We start from the raw sequence: 17,844 nt of genomic DNA, 5'->3' as shown, positions 1-17,844 counted from the left end.
TCGGATCCCTTAACCACGGCAAGCCTCCAGACAAAACTGTTTTTGTGTGTTTCCTCCACCCCTGCCAATAAAATCCATGCAGTTGGAGGAAACATGGGCATAAAAACAGTGTTCTGAAATGCAACGCAGCTGTAAATATTACTCTGCAGAGATGAAAAGAAAGTTTATGTATTTCTTCTGGGTAATTAGTATAATGATACGTACAGGCTTTTAGCAGTATAATAGCTCCAGTCATCCTTAGAGTTCATACCCAGTAGTGCACACAGATGTATTTTAATTTGCAAAATCATAAATAACTAGGTTGCAACCAAGAGGGCTTTCCATTAGTAGTCCGATAGGCTTAGGTCCCACTTCGGTATTGCACAAGGTACGTTCCTTATCACTTGATGTGGGAGCAAGCTCCTTAACAAGACCTACAAAGGCTTCAGTATTGAGATGTGCAAAAACTCTCCCCAGCAATTTAATATTCAACTGATGTGATAGTTAAACCTTCCCATTTATGCCCTTAATGTTTTTAGTTAAGGCATTTGAAGCAAGTCAGTTCTGGCTTATATATGACAGAAATAAACACCTTGCTCAAGTGGTATTTGAGAGAGGAACAACACTTGGTTTCAGGAGTTGCCTAAGACATAAACTTGCAATAGCAAAAGGAAAAAGCAACCACTGCGACAGATGTAGTTGAGATGTACTTTGTAATTACTCTTGTGGCGTGAAGATTAAGCTTTTTGACTGAGGTGGAAGGAGATAGGGGACAGAGCGCACTCTAGTGACTGTATTACAACTTGTGACATTATATTAATTCTCCAGCTTTTTGTTGCTGTTTTAGGACCTTTGCGCAGAACTGTAGAAACATCGAACACTTAAATCTAAATGGGTGCACAAAAATCACTGACAGGTAAGTCAAAGGGGTTTTTTGTTTGATGGGAAAATTTGGAAAAAGAAGTAGCTGAAGGTATTTTTAGTGTGTCTGCTGTTTTGCAGCACGTGTTACAGTCTTAGCAGATTCTGTTCCAAGCTGAAACATCTGGATCTGACATCTTGCGTAGCCATCACAAACAGCTCTTTGAAAGGCTTAAGGTAAGAAGACTTAGTGGTTTGTGTTAAAGAAAAGCATTTAAAGAGCTGTTCAGCATTTAATAAAGTTAAAAAGATCAGTGCTTAACCTTAATACTGTGTATCAGCACTGACTATATCCTATATCTAGCACTTCTTGGGTGTAGGCTATGATGTTTGTGTGTGGTCTTTTCTCATGACTTTTCTGTGGAGGCCTGGCACAGTCCACTGGCTATCATTAATTTCTAACAGTGTGTTTAATTTGGGTTTCCCACTGTTATGACTATTTGAAGGCTGGATTTAACTTTATGTATTTTTTTAATTCTCCCAGTGAGGGTTGCAGAAATCTGGAACATTTGAATCTTTCCTGGTGTGATCAGATTACGAAGGATGGTATTGAAGCACTGGTGAAAGGGTGTAGTGGACTAAAAGCTCTATTTCTTAGAGGTTGCACACAGGTACATAACTGCTGGGGTGATCCTTTAGGAATAAAATTTTATTTTGGGTTTTTGAAATCTCCATGAATTAAAAAATACCATTTTTGTTATAGTCTTTTGTTCAATATTACAAGATGTGTACGTTCTTTGGGCTGCTTTGCTTTGCTTCTAATTTCTTGTTTCTTTTCCTATGTCCGATTTAATTGCTAAATACAGTTAGAAGATGAAGCATTGAAACACATTCAAAATCACTGTCATGAACTTGTAATCCTGAATTTGCAATCCTGTACAGTAAGTATTTGAAGCTTCAAAAGATACATTCTCTAAGAATCGTAAACCATTTTTGAATGCTAATTAATTGACCTGCTACACACTTAAGTGATTCAATTAGTACATCTCTGCAGTTCACAGAATTTTGTGTGGAACAGAGGTCTTAAATGAGCTGGTTGTCTCTACAGCTGAGTGTGGATTTGGAGTGTTAGGTTATTTTTTTTCCCCTCGTTACATCTTTTAACTGTAGCAAGCTCTAGAGTAAGAATTAAGTGCATTCATTCAGATCTCATGAACTGCGTATGCACTAAACTATGCAGTTTTACAGATGTCGTTCTTGTTCTCCCATCCGTTAAGGTCAAACATTTTGGTCTATTCATAATTTTAAGGTTTCTAATTGAGCAGAAGCCATATTCTGGGCTACATAATTGAGAGTAAAATGTAGTGACATCATAACTGAAGATGGTTCAGAACCATCTAGGTAACAGGAGAAGGGCATGCTTTTTCAATAGTAATGGAAGAACGCATTCATTTGTAATGAAATGACTGGGAATGATTCATGTATTTTTGATTCTACTTAGTACACAAGAATTAGATTTTCTTTATTTTATATTTGCTTTTTTGTTGTTTCTGATGTGACTTTTTAGGAATGGGAAAGATCTCCTTTTAGATTTTAAATGTATTTAAGTCATTCTTTGTCTGTAAATAAGCCTTAGAAAATATTGAAATAAATTAGAATGTCAGTGTTTCAGTCATGCAAATTTGAATAATGAAGTTAGATTATTTTTTTCTTTTGAAAGTTTTATACAGTTTTATTGCTAGAAGGTATCATAAAATCTGCTTGGGCTAAAATTTTAAAATCTGTTTTACACATTATTCCCGAATGAATGTGGCAAGGGACCATTTTTTATTAAGATTGGATGAGAATTTTTGGACCTAATAGGTTTCTTTAAATTGTTGAACATTTTGGAGTGTAGGGATTATTAAAAGTTACATTAAAAAATTGCAGAATTTAAGAACAATACGAATACAAAGCTTGAGCTTCCATGAGCCAGGTGTTTAGTGAAAGAGACTTTTCAGATTTTTCAATCTGAATTTAGGTGCCCACTGAAGCGGGCGCCTAAAGATAATGGAAATGAAAGGAAGTTCCTTCTTTTGGTCAGAACCTCACTTAAATAAATAAAGTCAGTCCGTAATTTCCTCCCCTTTCACTCTTCCTTTTGCTGTCCTCCTCCTCCAAAGTTCTTTTTCTGTTGTGTTTTACCTGAGACTAATGAGATATATCAAGGCCAGCCTTTTTGCATTATTTTTGTGGGAGGCTCTCAAGAGGTCGGATCATAATCAGTTATGATCTTTCCTGCTTAAAACGGGCATTGGCATGGAAGTGTACTAGAGTTTTCCCTTGGCCAGTATGTTTGTTGTCACGTAGATATTCAGTGCCAACAAAAAAACTCTCAGGAGTGAAAGTATTTTTCCCTTTGAATTTTTTGAGTGTCCTACCTAGTTACGTGTGCTTGAAAGCTTTATTTCACTGGATATGTCCTGCTTGCTACGGCTTAGAAGTGTGCTTCCAGAAGCAGCCAGGCTCTTTACGATCAAAGGGCTAGCACTGATTTTTACACAGCTGGTCTCTTTGTGCTTTATATGATCCACACTTTAATTCTAGTGGCTCTGTTTTATGGACCTTGTAAAGTACCAGGCGAGCTCCAGCAGCTATGGAATGAGCTGATATTAACTCTGGAAACTGCACATCTGAAAGGTGCCACCTTTAGAGTGTAGAAACTGGGGACTTGCAGGCATTTTTTGAGCACTTTTCTTTCCTGAGAGGGATGTAGGCATTGAAATCACAAGCAATTTCAGAATGGAAGATTTTCATATATAACTTGAGGGTTTTATCCATCTCCAGCAGCAGCATAAAATTTACATAGTCCTTACCTCCAAAAGAGTTCCTTTTCCCAATAATAGTGTCATGAGTACCTCTCAAAGGGAACAAGAGAGTTCCAGAAAATATCTTCTTATCTGCAGATGATGCAGATCCATCTGGATCCACAAAAAGAAGACAAGACTTCTAGTTTTCTGTCTGGAATAATTTTTATTTCACAGAACGATTTGCAAATTTGAACTACTGGTATTAAAAAGTGCTGGGTTGGTGGAGGGGGCATAAGGTGATCTCCCTTTGTGCTGAGCTACTGCTATTTCTTGTCCTGTTTTCATCTATGAAAGGTAATGTTTGTGGTAATAGCCTCAGAAATATGCTATAGTAGTATTAGTGTACCTAGATGATCGGCTTATAAAAGGAATGTGTATTTTCAACTCAAAGTACAGGAGAGGTCTTTGTTATCATTGGAAGAATAATGTTAGGCCAGGAAATAAAATAACCTGTTTCACCATGAAGGATTAGTCATTCGGCAGAAAAACTAAATTCTTGGAGTTAGGGGTGGGAGGAGGAGAGAATACTTTTTCCAGAATAGAAGACCTGTAAACAAAATAATATTTGCACACACACCCAATAACCTAGTTCCTGTTGCTATTCTGTGTGCAGCTGCATTGGGGATATTTCTTATAGTTCCTGTTTCAGAGAGAACTTTTTGATTCATATTCCAAATTTAGAGTTACTTTTTTTAGAATATTTAGTACAAAACACTTTTGAGAACTGAAAAACCCTCTTTTGATTTAAATCTTTCAGCTAAAGACAGCTGTATAGGGTAGGGCAAACCTGGCTTTTACATTTGTCTTCTGAAAAAAATGGATTATATATAATTGTTTACCTGTAACTCTGGCTTTGAAAATTACCTGGAGGTGAAGGATTTTTACCCTTCGGTTCTACTGCTCCAGTGCAAAATAGGTAGTGAGCTCTCCTGCTGTTGAGCTTTAAGCTCTCTTTTGCACTGTTCCTGAACTTACACAGTCACTGGAACGAAAGACCTGAACTCCACAAACATATAAGAAGCAAGCTATTGCACACGGCGACAACTGCAATTAAAAAGAACTATGTGAAAATTATAAAGTAAAAGCAAAGTGAAAGAGGAAGACAACAACAAACAAGTCTCCCTCTGTGCTTCAGACTGCCTTTGAGCAGTCCTCAAGATCTGTGGAAAAATACATAGATAAGTTGGAATTGTGTGTGTTGATTATCTTGAGTGTTATCAGTGAACATGAGGGTATTTTTTGGTTGCAAATCCACAGGTTGCCATGGTTCTATATAATGTGACACTAACAGTTCAGTAATAAGACTTGATTTTTGTTCTTAGCTGCTTACTTGATAACAAAGTAACTTCAACCTTCTTCTGTGTTGCAGCAAATTTCAGATGAAGGCATTGTAGAAATCTGTAGAGGATGTCATAGACTTCAGTCGCTCTGTGTTTCAGGCTGTAGCAACCTTACAGATGCTTCTCTCACAGCACTTGGTCTAAACTGTCCAAGGCTGAAGTGAGTATGTCACGAGCGTGTCGCGAGTATGTCATGTTGTTACTGGCCTGATCTAATAAATTCACTTCTCAAGATAATCAGCTGATATCCACAGGCTTGATTTAGCTTTGTGTTGTGTTACCTTTGCAATCAAAACATTAAGTTAGAAGTACCAGCTGAATGTAAACTTGAGAGCTGGTCCTCTGTAGCTAGCATATGAATGTAGACAACTGTATATTGGAAAAACAAGAATTAATATATGACAAATAAAACATGTTGAACCTAGCAGTTCAATTCTGTGCTTCTAGCTAAATATTTTAGGTACTAATTACAAGCCAGAAGAAAAGAAGATATAAAGCCCATTATTTTTATAAAAGGTAAAAATATCTGTAGTTGTGTTGTGTCTTGTGATGTTCGTACTCTGATGTGGTTTTGTGCAGTCATTTGTCTCGCAAAAAACTAGCCAAATCATATGAGTATTATATTTACAGATTCTATTATAAATGTGTTTTTAATATGGTCTGCAGTACATCCTGGCATTCTTAAACTCTGATATGGAGTGTGCTAATGTCTCTGCAAGCACTGAGGACTGATGTTTATGAGATATGTTTTAAGTAATAGGGGCTCATCAGGTAAAAATAATATAAACTTCTACATGGATGTAATTTGCGCTAACATATGTTATGGTGGTATTCTCAGAAGGGGGGACAGCTTCAGCTTTAATAATGAAGCTCAGTCATGCAGCAGCTCTCTGATTGTAGGGACGTATAATACTTCTTGTAAGGTCTAATTTTAATGTAAATTAAATCAAAACAGAAGATTTTTGGATGACACTAAATTGCCATTTATGACAGGAATGTGCAGGAGTCGCAACTTGTTATACTTCAATCACAGATAAATGGAGGAACATAGATTGTAAAAATTTGAGGAAGCTACATTTAAATGCCAGCGTGCAATATGCTGACACACAGTGTTCCTTTAGCTGACTGAGTGAAAAAGAGCTTTTGTTACTGTAGAAAACCTGTCCTTAAGACAATTCTGGAGTGACGGTCCCCATCATGTAACGGTTCATACTTACACGAGCTTACGTGTGCCCGTGTTTGGGGCTGAGGAGTCTTCTGACACACGTAATTGTGTTCCTTAGAAAGCTGTGCTGGTATTACTGGTCTTTTTCCACGATTTCTCTCATTCTCTCAATTCACAGTTCCGATTGGAAAGAAAAGGAGGTCTAAAGTGCTCTTAGTTGTGCAGTTCTTTCCAAGGGCAGTACAACTGTAGCAGGAATTGTTTCGACTTTGGTAGGTAAACTGTTAGCCCCTGTCTGTGCCACGAGGGGGAAGGCGTCTGCCGTTCTTCTCCTTTAATGAGGAGCAATATAAAGAAAAAAACCGACCCTTTGCAGAGATTACTGCAGAGGAGCGCATGATGGAAAGACAGATGATACAGCTGGTTACATCGAGACTTTTGGGATCATGTATGGAAAGTACTTGATAAAAATTATGTTGGAAATTAAAGGAAAATGTAATTCCACACTTGTTCATACCTTCTGAATATTTCGGTGTTGGGTATGAAAGAAAACTCTGCTGCTGCTGTTGGATGTGCTGGCCCTCTTAGGAGGCTTTTGAGTATTTTCTGTGCTGTGCTACTCTCACTTCACTTCAGGGTCTCGGATGTCCTGCTATGCTGCTTTCTATGCTATTGCTGTGTTCTGCAGCTGTTACCACTCACAAATTACATCTCCTTGGAAAAAAAAAATCCTGAGATGACTAACTCCCTTCAGCTGTTTTTTCGCTGTACATCAACATATAGCTGTCTCCTCATCCCTTTTTATATCTGCTCGTTTAAGTGCTCGATACCTTCTCTGTTTTTCTTTTTTAGCACTTTTTAGTGTTAAAATACTAGTAGGTGTTTTGGTGAGGCTTATTGAGAAAAGCATCCATGAACCATGAATGTCTTTGTCTAGGTGGGGCTGTGAAAATTAGGATCATGTTGCCTTTAACCCTACCAACGTTCTCTCCCGCCTGCAGCTAGTTCAACAGGAGTAGGGAGGTGCTGTGTGCAGAGACACTCCAGGTGTGCCCAAAAGTCATCTGTAGACAGTGAATGCAACTGTGAGGTCTGTCTCAGAGAACATTGCTTTATATGAGTGGGGAATCTGCTCTGGGATGTCATTTTGCCTCATCAGCTCCTATGCTTGGTACTTTGTCACAGATCACTGGGTGGGAAGTAAACGTCAGCTGTATCTGGAAAAAAGAAGAGCCCTCTGTAATTAAGTACAATCACTAAAACAGAACAAAAATTAGAACTTTGCTCATGTTCATGCTGACCAGTGCCTTCCAACCTGTCTTTCGTACTGGGACCTGATTGATGCAGTGTGTGTATATATAGCTCATCCTTCCTATTCTACTTTTCTGACTGCCTGCACACCCTGTTTCAGGAAAGCTAGAGCTGTTAGTCTTCTGGTTTTCTGACTTTCCATCGTACTTGTGAATCTCGTTGAAGGCTAGCGCTTGGAAGCGGTTATCAAGGGTGTAGCCTGTGGGGCTGCTTACCTCTCAACTCAACTGCACTCTTGCTTTTGGCTTGGAAGAGATTGATCCAGCAAAGCCATATTCGGAGCCCCACATCTTGTTCTCTGGTGGGGTTGGATGTTTCTCGTGCACACAGCAAGGCTTTTCCCTTTGCACTCTACCCATAGAGAGAGTGCTTTCTCGTGACCTGCTAAACCAGTGGAAGGGTCTAGATGCCTCTAAGCGTTACCACAGCAAGAAGTTCTTTTGTCCATCTTGCCCTGCCTCCTCCCCCACCGACCCCAGTACAGAAGTAGTGTTTGCTGTGGTTGCACAGTGCTGTGGTTTCCACTTATTCATTTTGATACTTACTCCACCTGCAGAGTAAAACATGTTCATTGAAAAAAAAGGAAAAGAAAACGACAACAAAAAACCCCAGTTACGGGATGGAGGCCCGTTCTGTGTACTAGTGGTGCTGTTTGGGGCAGTTGACCTTTTTTTGTTGGTACTGCTTCCCAGTACCTCTTAAAAGAGTGCTAGGTTTATCTTTCCAAAACACTGTGTTATTTTCTTTGAGGTTGCCTTGGTGTAGTTTATTGTTTTTACTGCAGGCTTGGAGAATTTAAGCTCCTTGCTTTCTGGTAATTTGCTTCACTGCGCTTCATGCAGAGGCTCTGAGTGAATTTCTAGGAAGCAGTTTCTCAGTTTTGTGGCTTCCCAACATCCTGTGTTTAGATAACAGGTTTTAGATGCAGGCTGCATCTGCATTTTCCTTAACTTTGGGTTTATTCTCCCCTGTCTTTCCTCAGATAACACATGAGAAAACTTGAGCATTATGCTGTCATAGTGAAACAAGAGGTCAAAATGCCTATAATTATGTATAATTTTTTTCCACTAAATGTTGAGAAGATTTGAGGATTGAACTTAATGTGTTCTGGGACTATTAGAATCTTCTGATAAGCTGGATCAAACGTCTGCCTAGTGCTTTTTAATTGCAAATTACTGTGAAAAATAGGCATATATTTCCTATTGAGAGCTTTAAGTTGCAGAAGATGAATTTATGTCTCAAATGCATTTGCTTTTCTTTACGTTAATGTTTTCTTTAACATTTAAAACTTTTCCAGGATTTTGGAAGCTGCAAGATGTTCACATCTTACGGATGCTGGGTTTACCCTTTTAGCACGGGTAAGGGTCATTTCAGAAGATTAGAGCTCGCCTTGTTTTCATTGCTGCGGAGCAGCTGTGAATTGATGTAGTCCTGCTGGGAAGGAATACGAGAAGAAGAAAAATAAAGTAGGAAGAACCCAGTGGAGGAGGGGACTAAAAAGTGATTTTCTTTCTGGATTATACTTAGAGCTGCAATTTGATCAATTTTGCCATCTAGTATTACATTTTTCACTTCCCCCCCCCCTCTTTTGTTAGTATGTTTTAATTGGATTTATTATGCTTAACGTGATTCTAAACTTGTGTTATGTATTCTAGCCAAAAATCCCCTATAAAGATGACACATACCCTTGTGATATTTACACCCCAGAAATCACCACATAATAGATGATTCTGAGCATACCTTTAAGTTACAAAAATGCCGACATTATACATTATAAACTATAAGCACTTGTGCCTTGATTCACGCTGTAAGTATGTAAAGTAAGCATATAGATTGTATAAAATGTTCCAAGTTACACTTTAATGCTTGCTGGTTTAGGAAATCTGAACACACAAATACTACTCTCTAAACAGGATTCGCTTACACTGCTGATATTTAGTATTACTGATATTCATTTACATTACTGATATTTTTCTAGCCACAGTGGTTAAACAGAGTGGTTTTCTAACCACTGAGCCCTGCAGCCTTGGGCTTTCGGTAGTCACCTCAAGCCTACTTCTGGGAGCTGCAAGTTAAACCATTTTTTCGTATGCCTGTAAATAAGAGGGTTTGGGGTTTGGGCTGAGCCGTGGCACCATGCGGTCTGCTGCGAAGTCACAAGGTGACATCATTTTCTTAAAATTAGTCATGCTCAGTCGTTGAAAGCACTTCTAGGGATCTCTCAGAATACTGGGAAAATGGTGTGTATAAATGTGAAGTGCAGCTTTCTCCCAGCCTTAAAGTGGACCCTATTTTAATATTTTCAGCGTTCATTAGCAAAGCGAATTGTTTTTTAATTTAATTTAATTCAATTCTTTCTGCAGTACGATGATGAAGAGAGATGTTTCACAAGCTTAGGTGTGTTTCAGACTAGTTTGGTGCGGGTTGATGTCCGCAGAAGTTGGATCCATCCGTACGCGGATTAGTTAGCTTTGGTGCGCGGGCTGGAAATCCCCTAGGTTTGAACTGAAACTGACCCCAAGAGCGGGAAGGGAAGCAGGGGTGAGTGAGTACTGATCACATACATACTGCTCCAAACCTTACGGGGCAAGGAGGAGAAACCTCACTTCGTAAGAGAAAGGCTGAAAATGTAGAGGTTTGGGGAGGAGGTGTTGGGTTGCTTGTGGATTTTTTTTTTTTTTTTTTTTTTTTTTTTTACCCTTTTTTGTCCTTTGATAGTGATCAAATACTTGAAGGGATTTAGCTCACAATTTCCTCTTGGAGGCTGTGCTTTCCCATATTACTAGCCCTGTGCATGATTTCATGCCTATATGTTGTTTAATTTTGTCTTTTGTTTATCTGTTTGGTTTTTGTTTGTTTTAGAATTGCCACGAGCTGGAGAAGATGGACTTGGAAGAATGCGTTTTGGTGAGATTTAATATGAAAAGGAATATTGAACGTCCAGTGTAAGAATGCAGTGCCAATAAGAACATTAGCACTTTCAGTTAAATGCGCTTTGTTTTTTATGAATAGTGCTGTGTTTATGATAGTAAATAAAAGTAATTATTGGGAAATTCTATGCGGGGAAATGTTTGAAGAGTAACAGGTGATTGGGTGTTTTCCAGAAATAACAGAGCCTTCATCTGGTAGAAAAGAGAGATCCTGTTTGAGGGTTGGCCCTCCTACTGGCTGTTGCTTATGGTTGGTTGGTTTCTTTTGTTTCTAGATAACTGACTGCACACTGATACAACTTTCTATACACTGTCCTAAGCTACAAGCATTGGTAAGTTTAACCCTTTGTTTGTGAAATTTAATACATACCTTGAAAACCACACACATACACAACTCCTTCAATATAAAACCAGGCTGTTTACTCTGGACCTAGAAAAAGTACCTGATGTAGTATGATATTGTGCAAAATATATGCGAGTTTCCTAAGTATTCTAAGAGAAGCAGGTTACTCCTAAAACATTTACATGCATTGTGTGATTAAAAATATTACCAAATCGGTGACTAATAACCAGAAAGCTTATATTGTATGGTTAACATCCTTCATATTTGCTTCCTTAGTTAAAATAAAACTTTTCATAGGCAACTTGCAGTACTCAGACCTTTATAGATACTCTTAAGTGTTCACTAATGGTTTTCTTAGGGAGTATGACATTTTAAGTCAAATATTGAATAAACAAAACCACCCAGTGAAGATCAATGTAATCACTCTCTAATCAGTTTTGCATGCAAGCAGTTCTTGCCAGGGACTACATTTACATAGTACTAATTATGGAAGGTTTTTTGACCTAGACTTGTGAACGTAACTGGAGAGGATTGAGATGCCTTCAGTGGGGTACCCTGCTTACTGTATTTCAAAGAACTGGTTTTTGGGGAACGGTTGCTTAGATCTTTCAGAACATAAAAAAAAAAAAATGCAGATGGCATAAATTTGGCTGTTCTTCAGTCAAGGTACTCCAAAATTACTAGACCGTCCTTACAATAGAGGCTCCTGTATTTTGAGCCAATTGTCCCATAAGTGTAGATTTGTTATATACTATTTCGGATGTAGCTGAGGGAACAAGTATCTTTATAATTCGTTCTTAGATGGGATTAAAGGTTTGCTGCTTCCTTAATTAAATTGTCTTATGATTGGTTAGTGTTACTCAGTGTTACTAAGGTAGCAACATGAGGAGAGATGACTCTTAAAAAGGAGCTTGTTCACTATTTTTTATTGTTGTTGTTTGGTTTTTTTTGTTTTTGCACTCATTAATTGACCGACCTCATTTCTGTACCGTAATTCTTAATGTTAAGCCAAACAAGAGTTGTCAGGAGATACGGAGCCGTTTATATGGGACACTTTCTGTTCTTCTACGACAGATGTGGTTTTGTATTGCAATCCCAACCGTAACCAGTACTTGCAAGAGATCTTTTGTACCAGTTCTGCCAGTGTTTCACCAGAGAGATCGTAAAACCTCATAACTTTCAAGTATTTTTCTCAACCTGCTCCTGTTTGCTGGCCTCTGTTTGTTAGCCCACAGACGGGGAAGTGTGGCATTGGTAAAATAACACACCTTTTCTGAGGGAACCAGAAAAATGGATTTGTTTTCTTGATGTGTATATCCTACGTGTAGGAAGGATACACACTCAAAGATTGCGAGTGAACAGTGATGGCTGAGAATTCAAGGGAAAGAAAAAACAGACTGGCAGGTGCCAAATACCCTATGTGAACTAATCTCCATACTTCAAATGTGAAATCACGTACTGTTGATGGTTCCGTAAACTGTTGCATAGCTGTGCTTTAGCATATGTTTAGGTATATTTGCATTTAAACAAATATTTTGGAGTTGCAGAAATGAACTTTGAATTTGTTTCTTGGTGTTTGGAGACTCAGTAGACAGTGGAAATAAGCAAAAGCACCGTTAGACCAGTTATAACCAACTGTTACATCTCCAGCAGTACCAGAGTACTCAAATGCTTTATTACTTACTGGACTTAAGAAGTAATTTCTGGTGACAGCATTCAATAATTTTACGTTCAAATTATTAGAGAAACTGTGAAATACTCATGATATTCCTGGAGATGAGATGATAATTGAATTCTTCAGTTAAGTTGATTATACCATTTCTTACTGTCACAGTATATCATGCCATATTTGATTTATACACAGCATTTAGTGTGCATTAACAAAAAAAAGAATTTGACCGTATCTCTTTGTTCTAAAGATTTCAAGCAATTGTCTTTGTAAAAGGTCCCATTATTAACACTTTCTAACAGGCTTATGAAGTCAGAAAGATCATGTGGTTTAATACGAAGTATGTATCATTTGGCATATTTGTTCTACAAAGTTCTACGAACTCAGCTGTACATCCTGTATTGTCCTTTCGGTACCAAATACAGTGTCTCAGGAAAGCCGGTTTTATAAGCTGCTTACTTCCCGGGACGGAAAACTCTTAATTAGCCAGCAGACCGCTGCCGTAGCCCACGGCTTCGCATAACCTCCTGTCCTTCCTTGAAACAGCAGGTCTATTATAAATGTTCTTTAACCCTGCACCTGCTGATTGTTTCCAGGCTGTGAGCCAAATCAAATGTGCAGAAGACATACATAAAGAAAGTAGGTATAGGAGAGGACTTGAGTATTTAAAGAGTTGAGAGGCTTGCAGAATGTAACATGTCATAAGATAAAACACTGTTGCTAGGGGCAAGCAAGCGCTTCATTTCTGCTGCCTTTTGGAGACAGCGCACGAGTTGCGGTGTTGCTTGGAGTCACTGCCAGCTGCTGACGCTCGGTGAGTGAGTAAAACTGGGCGAGCTGGAGCTGAAGGGAAGCTGCCAGGGTCGGACTGGAGGGGAGTTGCAGACCTGTCTCCCAGCCTCTTCTCTGGTTACTTGTTCATCCTGTTCAGCAAAGAAGGAAAAAAAGTTGAGGGGCAAGTTGTTCTAAAGGGCAGGATAGACCCTGCATGTCTGGTAGCAGGAAAGAAGTGCTCATGACTCTAGCCGAGGTAAAATAAGGGTAAGCCACGGTTGGTAGTCCTCAGGCTTCCTTGACAGGCTGAAATAAAAGAAGATAAATGTGTTGTACCAAGAGAAGGGAGGGATTACATGTTTGATTCAGATGAGTGGCAGGAGGTAATTTTGAGCACTGCTGTTAGCTTGTGCCGAGTTAAAAAGGGCTTTTGGATTGCTGCAAGTGTTTCTTCATCAGTTGCTGTCTGAAAAATACTTGTGGCAAGGAAATGCTACTTCAGAACCAGTCATCATTAGACTTAGATACAAGTGTGGGCAAGACACGGGGCTGAGCAGAAAGCAAGGTGCTAGCTCAGAGCCCGGGGCGAGAGCAGGAGAGTTCATAGATCCTGCACATTTCTGGTGCCCAAGACTTGACTTGAGAGCATTCATTTCACTGGTGGCAGAGTGGGTTTTAAGCCTCCTCTGAGGAAAGTCTGTTTCCTGTTGTTGTCATCATCATTGCTTCTCCAAAAGTTATGAATTCCCTAAAGGAGCCGGGAAACTGCTTTTATGTGGTGCTGCTGCCTGAGACAGTGCAACTTTTTCCATGCTCTTGAAATTCAAGGGAGTAAAAAAAATACGCTGAAGAGGAGCAGATTTTTTTTAGTTTATTATGCTGACTGTTGCAGAAAAGACCTGCTCCTGCAGCTGTACAAGATGTTTATTACTCCTGGTATGTACAGCCTGGGGTGCTAAGTGTTCACAGGTTTCCCGAAATCATTACTTGGCAAATCAGTCCGGTCTGATTGTTCTTTATCTATGTAGACTTGCACAGGCTTGGTCCTGGTGGTATGCGTGAAAACGTGGTAGCTGTGAAACAGTAACTCCTGTCAGTAGATCCTCATCTCTTTGTGTATGTTCTTGATCATCCTTTAAGGTTGCCTCCTGTTCCGGGCACGGCACGCGCGTTGTTTGCACCCGGTGTTGGTAACGGAGGTGCGTGACAATCGGAACAGAATTTCCACATCCAGAGAGAGCAAAGGGGCCGGAGGAGTTTGGCAGCGATGCTTGTTTTGGGCCTCTACTTGTTTTGAGGCAAAGTTAAAAAGAAAGTACAGCCCTTTTGTTAAGCAGAGCTGTTTCTTTTGTTACTCTTCTGGATTTCAGCTGTATGCTCTTCGTAACTGCTTAACCACTAGAATGTGGGAGGTTGAAGAGGACTTCTGATGTTTAGAGGAGAGCGTAACTTAAGGCTGAGTGATGTCGTTAGCTGGTTGCCTCTGTGTTTCAGAGCTTATCTCACTGTGAATTGATCACCGATGACGGGATTCTTCATCTGAGCAACAGTACCTGTGGTCACGAGCGGCTGCAGGTACTGGAGCTTGATAACTGTCTTCTCATCACTGACGTGACTCTGGAACACCTGGAGAACTGCCACAACTTGGAGAGAATTGAGCTGTATGACTGTCAGCAAGTCACGCGAGCTGGAATCAAACGAATCAGAGTACGTATGTGCTGGCTTGCGCCAGTGGGAATGCCCGAGCCGTTGATACAGCTCGAGACTGCATGAATCCTGCAGATGTCCCAGGCAAGGGAGGATGGAAGAACAGAATCTGAATGTCATTCTGTCAGGCCTCCATCTGTAGGGACTAAACATGAGCAGTAATAATTGTCTAATTCTGTTTATAACTCGTGACACTTTTGCTGTTGGAATGACGAGGGCTCATCTCCTGCTTTCTGTATTTTTTCAAATACAGGCTTGTATGTTTTTAGGATTGTGTAGTGGCATTCTTTGACTCTCCTAAAATATATGTCAATACACAGAGCAGATGCAAATAAAACATCTGCATGGAGATGTCAGTTGTAGGGCCGTTAGGCCCTGGAATCCAGCCACAAACTCTTCTCCTCCGCCTCCCTCCCCCATGAGGTCAGGGGCCGCCTACCCTGGGGGCCGGCGTTTAGCCTTCCTCTTAGACTCGTCTGCAGCTTCGTGTCCCAGCACTTTTGCAATTGGAAAGCTCATCCCTGCTAGTGACTGCTGAGGGCAGATGCCCTCTTCTGTTCCACGCTGCTGTCTAGGATGAGAGAAGCAGGGACTGTGGGAGACAAGACACAGACAAGCCTTTCTTCAGTAGCTGGGGGGTCCATCTCTCCCCTGCAGCAGAACAGGGGCCTCCCTCGATGGCGGGCGCTCTGGGCTGATGGGTGCTTTCTTGGGAAATAGGTGGGCAGCCCGAGCAGGTGAGTGCCCAGGCGTTGGCGTGCCTTAGCTGGATGGGACACAAGGATTACGTGTTGGGAGAAGACAGCTTGGATAACACCAAGCGTATAGATGCTTTCTTTTTAGCTAACCAGCCTCAAGGAGCTGTACTGCTGCTTTTTTTCCTGGTTGTGTTTCTTTCTCTCCAGTTATAACGCAGACTTTTCATCCACAGGCTCATCTACCTCACGTGAAAGTCCATGCTTACTTTGCGCCAGTAACTCCCCCTCCGTCGGTAGGAGGGAGCGGACAGCGCCTCTGCAGATGCTGTATAATTCTTTGACAGTAAGTGCAACCAGACAGAAAAGCTTCTTGTTGTTGTTGTTGAAGAAAAGACCGGGACTGCAAGTCAGTGGAAGGAGTCGGTTTCCTGACAGTCCTAACAACGGTGGTGTTTGGTCATCCAGTTTTGTGACAAGAAAAGCATTTTTTTCCAGGTAAAAATCTTAACGTAATGTGCAGCTGTGGATTAAGTTGGTGACGCTTCGGTTTGTATTAGTAACTCCTTCCTTCTGTTGGCATGAGAACTGAAGTGCCGTGTAAAATGTGGGGGCATTTCGGCATAGCAGCTACTTGGTGGAAGTTCACTAAACTTGGAAAGTTAATTTGCATTTGTAAGCACTGGTCAGTGTGCAGCTGTAACCTACCGCGAGGCTCCGGGCCGTCACACCAAGGAACTGAGCCTGCTCTTCTGTAATACACACGACAGATTCAGTGTCAGGTTTAAGGACGAAGCAGCATTAGCAGATGTCAACCAGAAAAAAAAAAAAAAAAAAAAAAAAAGGCAAGGTAATCATGAGCTCTTGCAGCAAAACAGCTTATCCTTTTTCATGATTCAGCTTCACATTTAATTACGTAACAGGACATAATAGGTAGTCTCAAAAGGTAAGGTAGTACCTCGATAACTATATAAATAGAAATACTTTTCAAGTTTTTGAACTCGGTTCTGTTGACCTACGTGTTGGTATACAGCTTGCCCGTCACTGAAGCACGTTTGCTGCCCAGTGCCACCGGCCTTTAAAAGGGGTAAGAAATCCACTGTGGCGGGGCCCCTGCGCTCGGCTGTCACCGGCTGCCGCACCCCTACGCCGTGCTCGCTGCAACGCCGGCCCTGCCTCTCCTCCGTTACCTCCTCAGTTGGCGAGGCGAGGATGCAGCGGTGCTCGGCGGAGGGGCGCGTCGTTCCCGCTTTTCTCCAGAAGAAGGGAAACCGGCTTCGGTTACAGGAGCGATGACGGAGCGAGGGATTCGATTCAAGCCGTTTGTCCCACCGGTTTTTAGGGCCACAGCGAGCAGATGGGCAGATGAATCTGTAGGCAGGAGTTGAACCAAACCAAACCTGTGGTTTTCCAACGTAGAAAGCCAAACTCTTCACATTTGGGTTATTTAAGAAGCTGTCAACTTCTGAATTATTATAATAATAAAATCTATGTATTAACTCTTAAGGCCATGCTTTCATCCTTAGTTTTTCAATGCTAGAGGGTTAGATAAATAAACTTTTTTATATTAAGCAACTTAATTATCCGAGATAAGCTACTCAACAGTTCAGAAAGCTTTTTTGTCCAAGATTGATTGTGTGTGTATGTTTTAAGAGTTCAGGGCCTGTGTGTTTACTGAAAAATTAGTAGAAATACTGGCTTAAAAAGCAGTTGGAGAAGCTACTACTGGATAGTACTGCGATTTCCCCCCCAAATTTTAAGCTACTTTTTAAAAGGAGTGAGAACATTGAGACGTTTATGGACAAGAGCAGCTGTGTTGTGTTCACGCTTCACACATTCACAGACGACGGGGACGGTAAATTAAGACCTCAGCGTAGAGGACAAGTTACAGATTCGAGCGCAGTACGTGGATTTCTTTACTACTAGAAAAATAAGCCAATCGGGGCTTGTTTTGCACATTAGCGGAGGGGTGGTGTTACATTAAGATACTGCTGTAATGGAGAGTTTTAAGCAGATTTTATTCTCAACCGTACCAGGAAAAAGTCATTGGTACCAGTATGTGAAGATGTGTTGCCTTTTGTTGGCTTGTTTTTTTTTTTTCTAAGAACGTAATGAACCTTGTAAGTCTATTGCATTAAAGATGTACAAAACCAAATGGAACCTACTCTGATATAGGACACGTAAATAAACAATCAGCTGATGTCAAATTTGAATTTGTTTC

General features: G+C 40.5%; 1 protein-coding gene across 1 annotated transcript; it reads left to right on the top strand.

Annotated features, from left to right (window-relative positions):
* Positions 1-870: 870 nt before the first annotated feature.
* FBXL2 (F-box and leucine rich repeat protein 2) lies at positions 871-15,967 on the top strand (the record flags this gene model as incomplete). The annotated part of the gene is made up of 10 exons (XM_082315130.1): positions 871-895; positions 963-1,077; positions 1,385-1,511; positions 1,707-1,781; positions 5,059-5,189; positions 8,803-8,863; positions 10,368-10,412; positions 10,711-10,767; positions 14,716-14,928; positions 15,860-15,967. 10 exons carry the CDS (start codon positions 871-873, stop codon positions 15,965-15,967), a joined length of 957 nt encoding a protein of 318 aa, XP_082171256.1.
* Positions 15,968-17,844: the final 1,877 nt, after the last annotated feature.

Source organism: Platalea leucorodia (genome assembly GCF_965183815.1).
Source record: "Platalea leucorodia genome assembly, chromosome: 1".
NCBI classification, from domain to species: domain Eukaryota; kingdom Metazoa; phylum Chordata; class Aves; order Pelecaniformes; family Threskiornithidae; genus Platalea; species Platalea leucorodia.
Note: the sequence above shows the minus strand (reverse complement) of the source record. Positions and strands in the feature narration are given on the sequence as shown.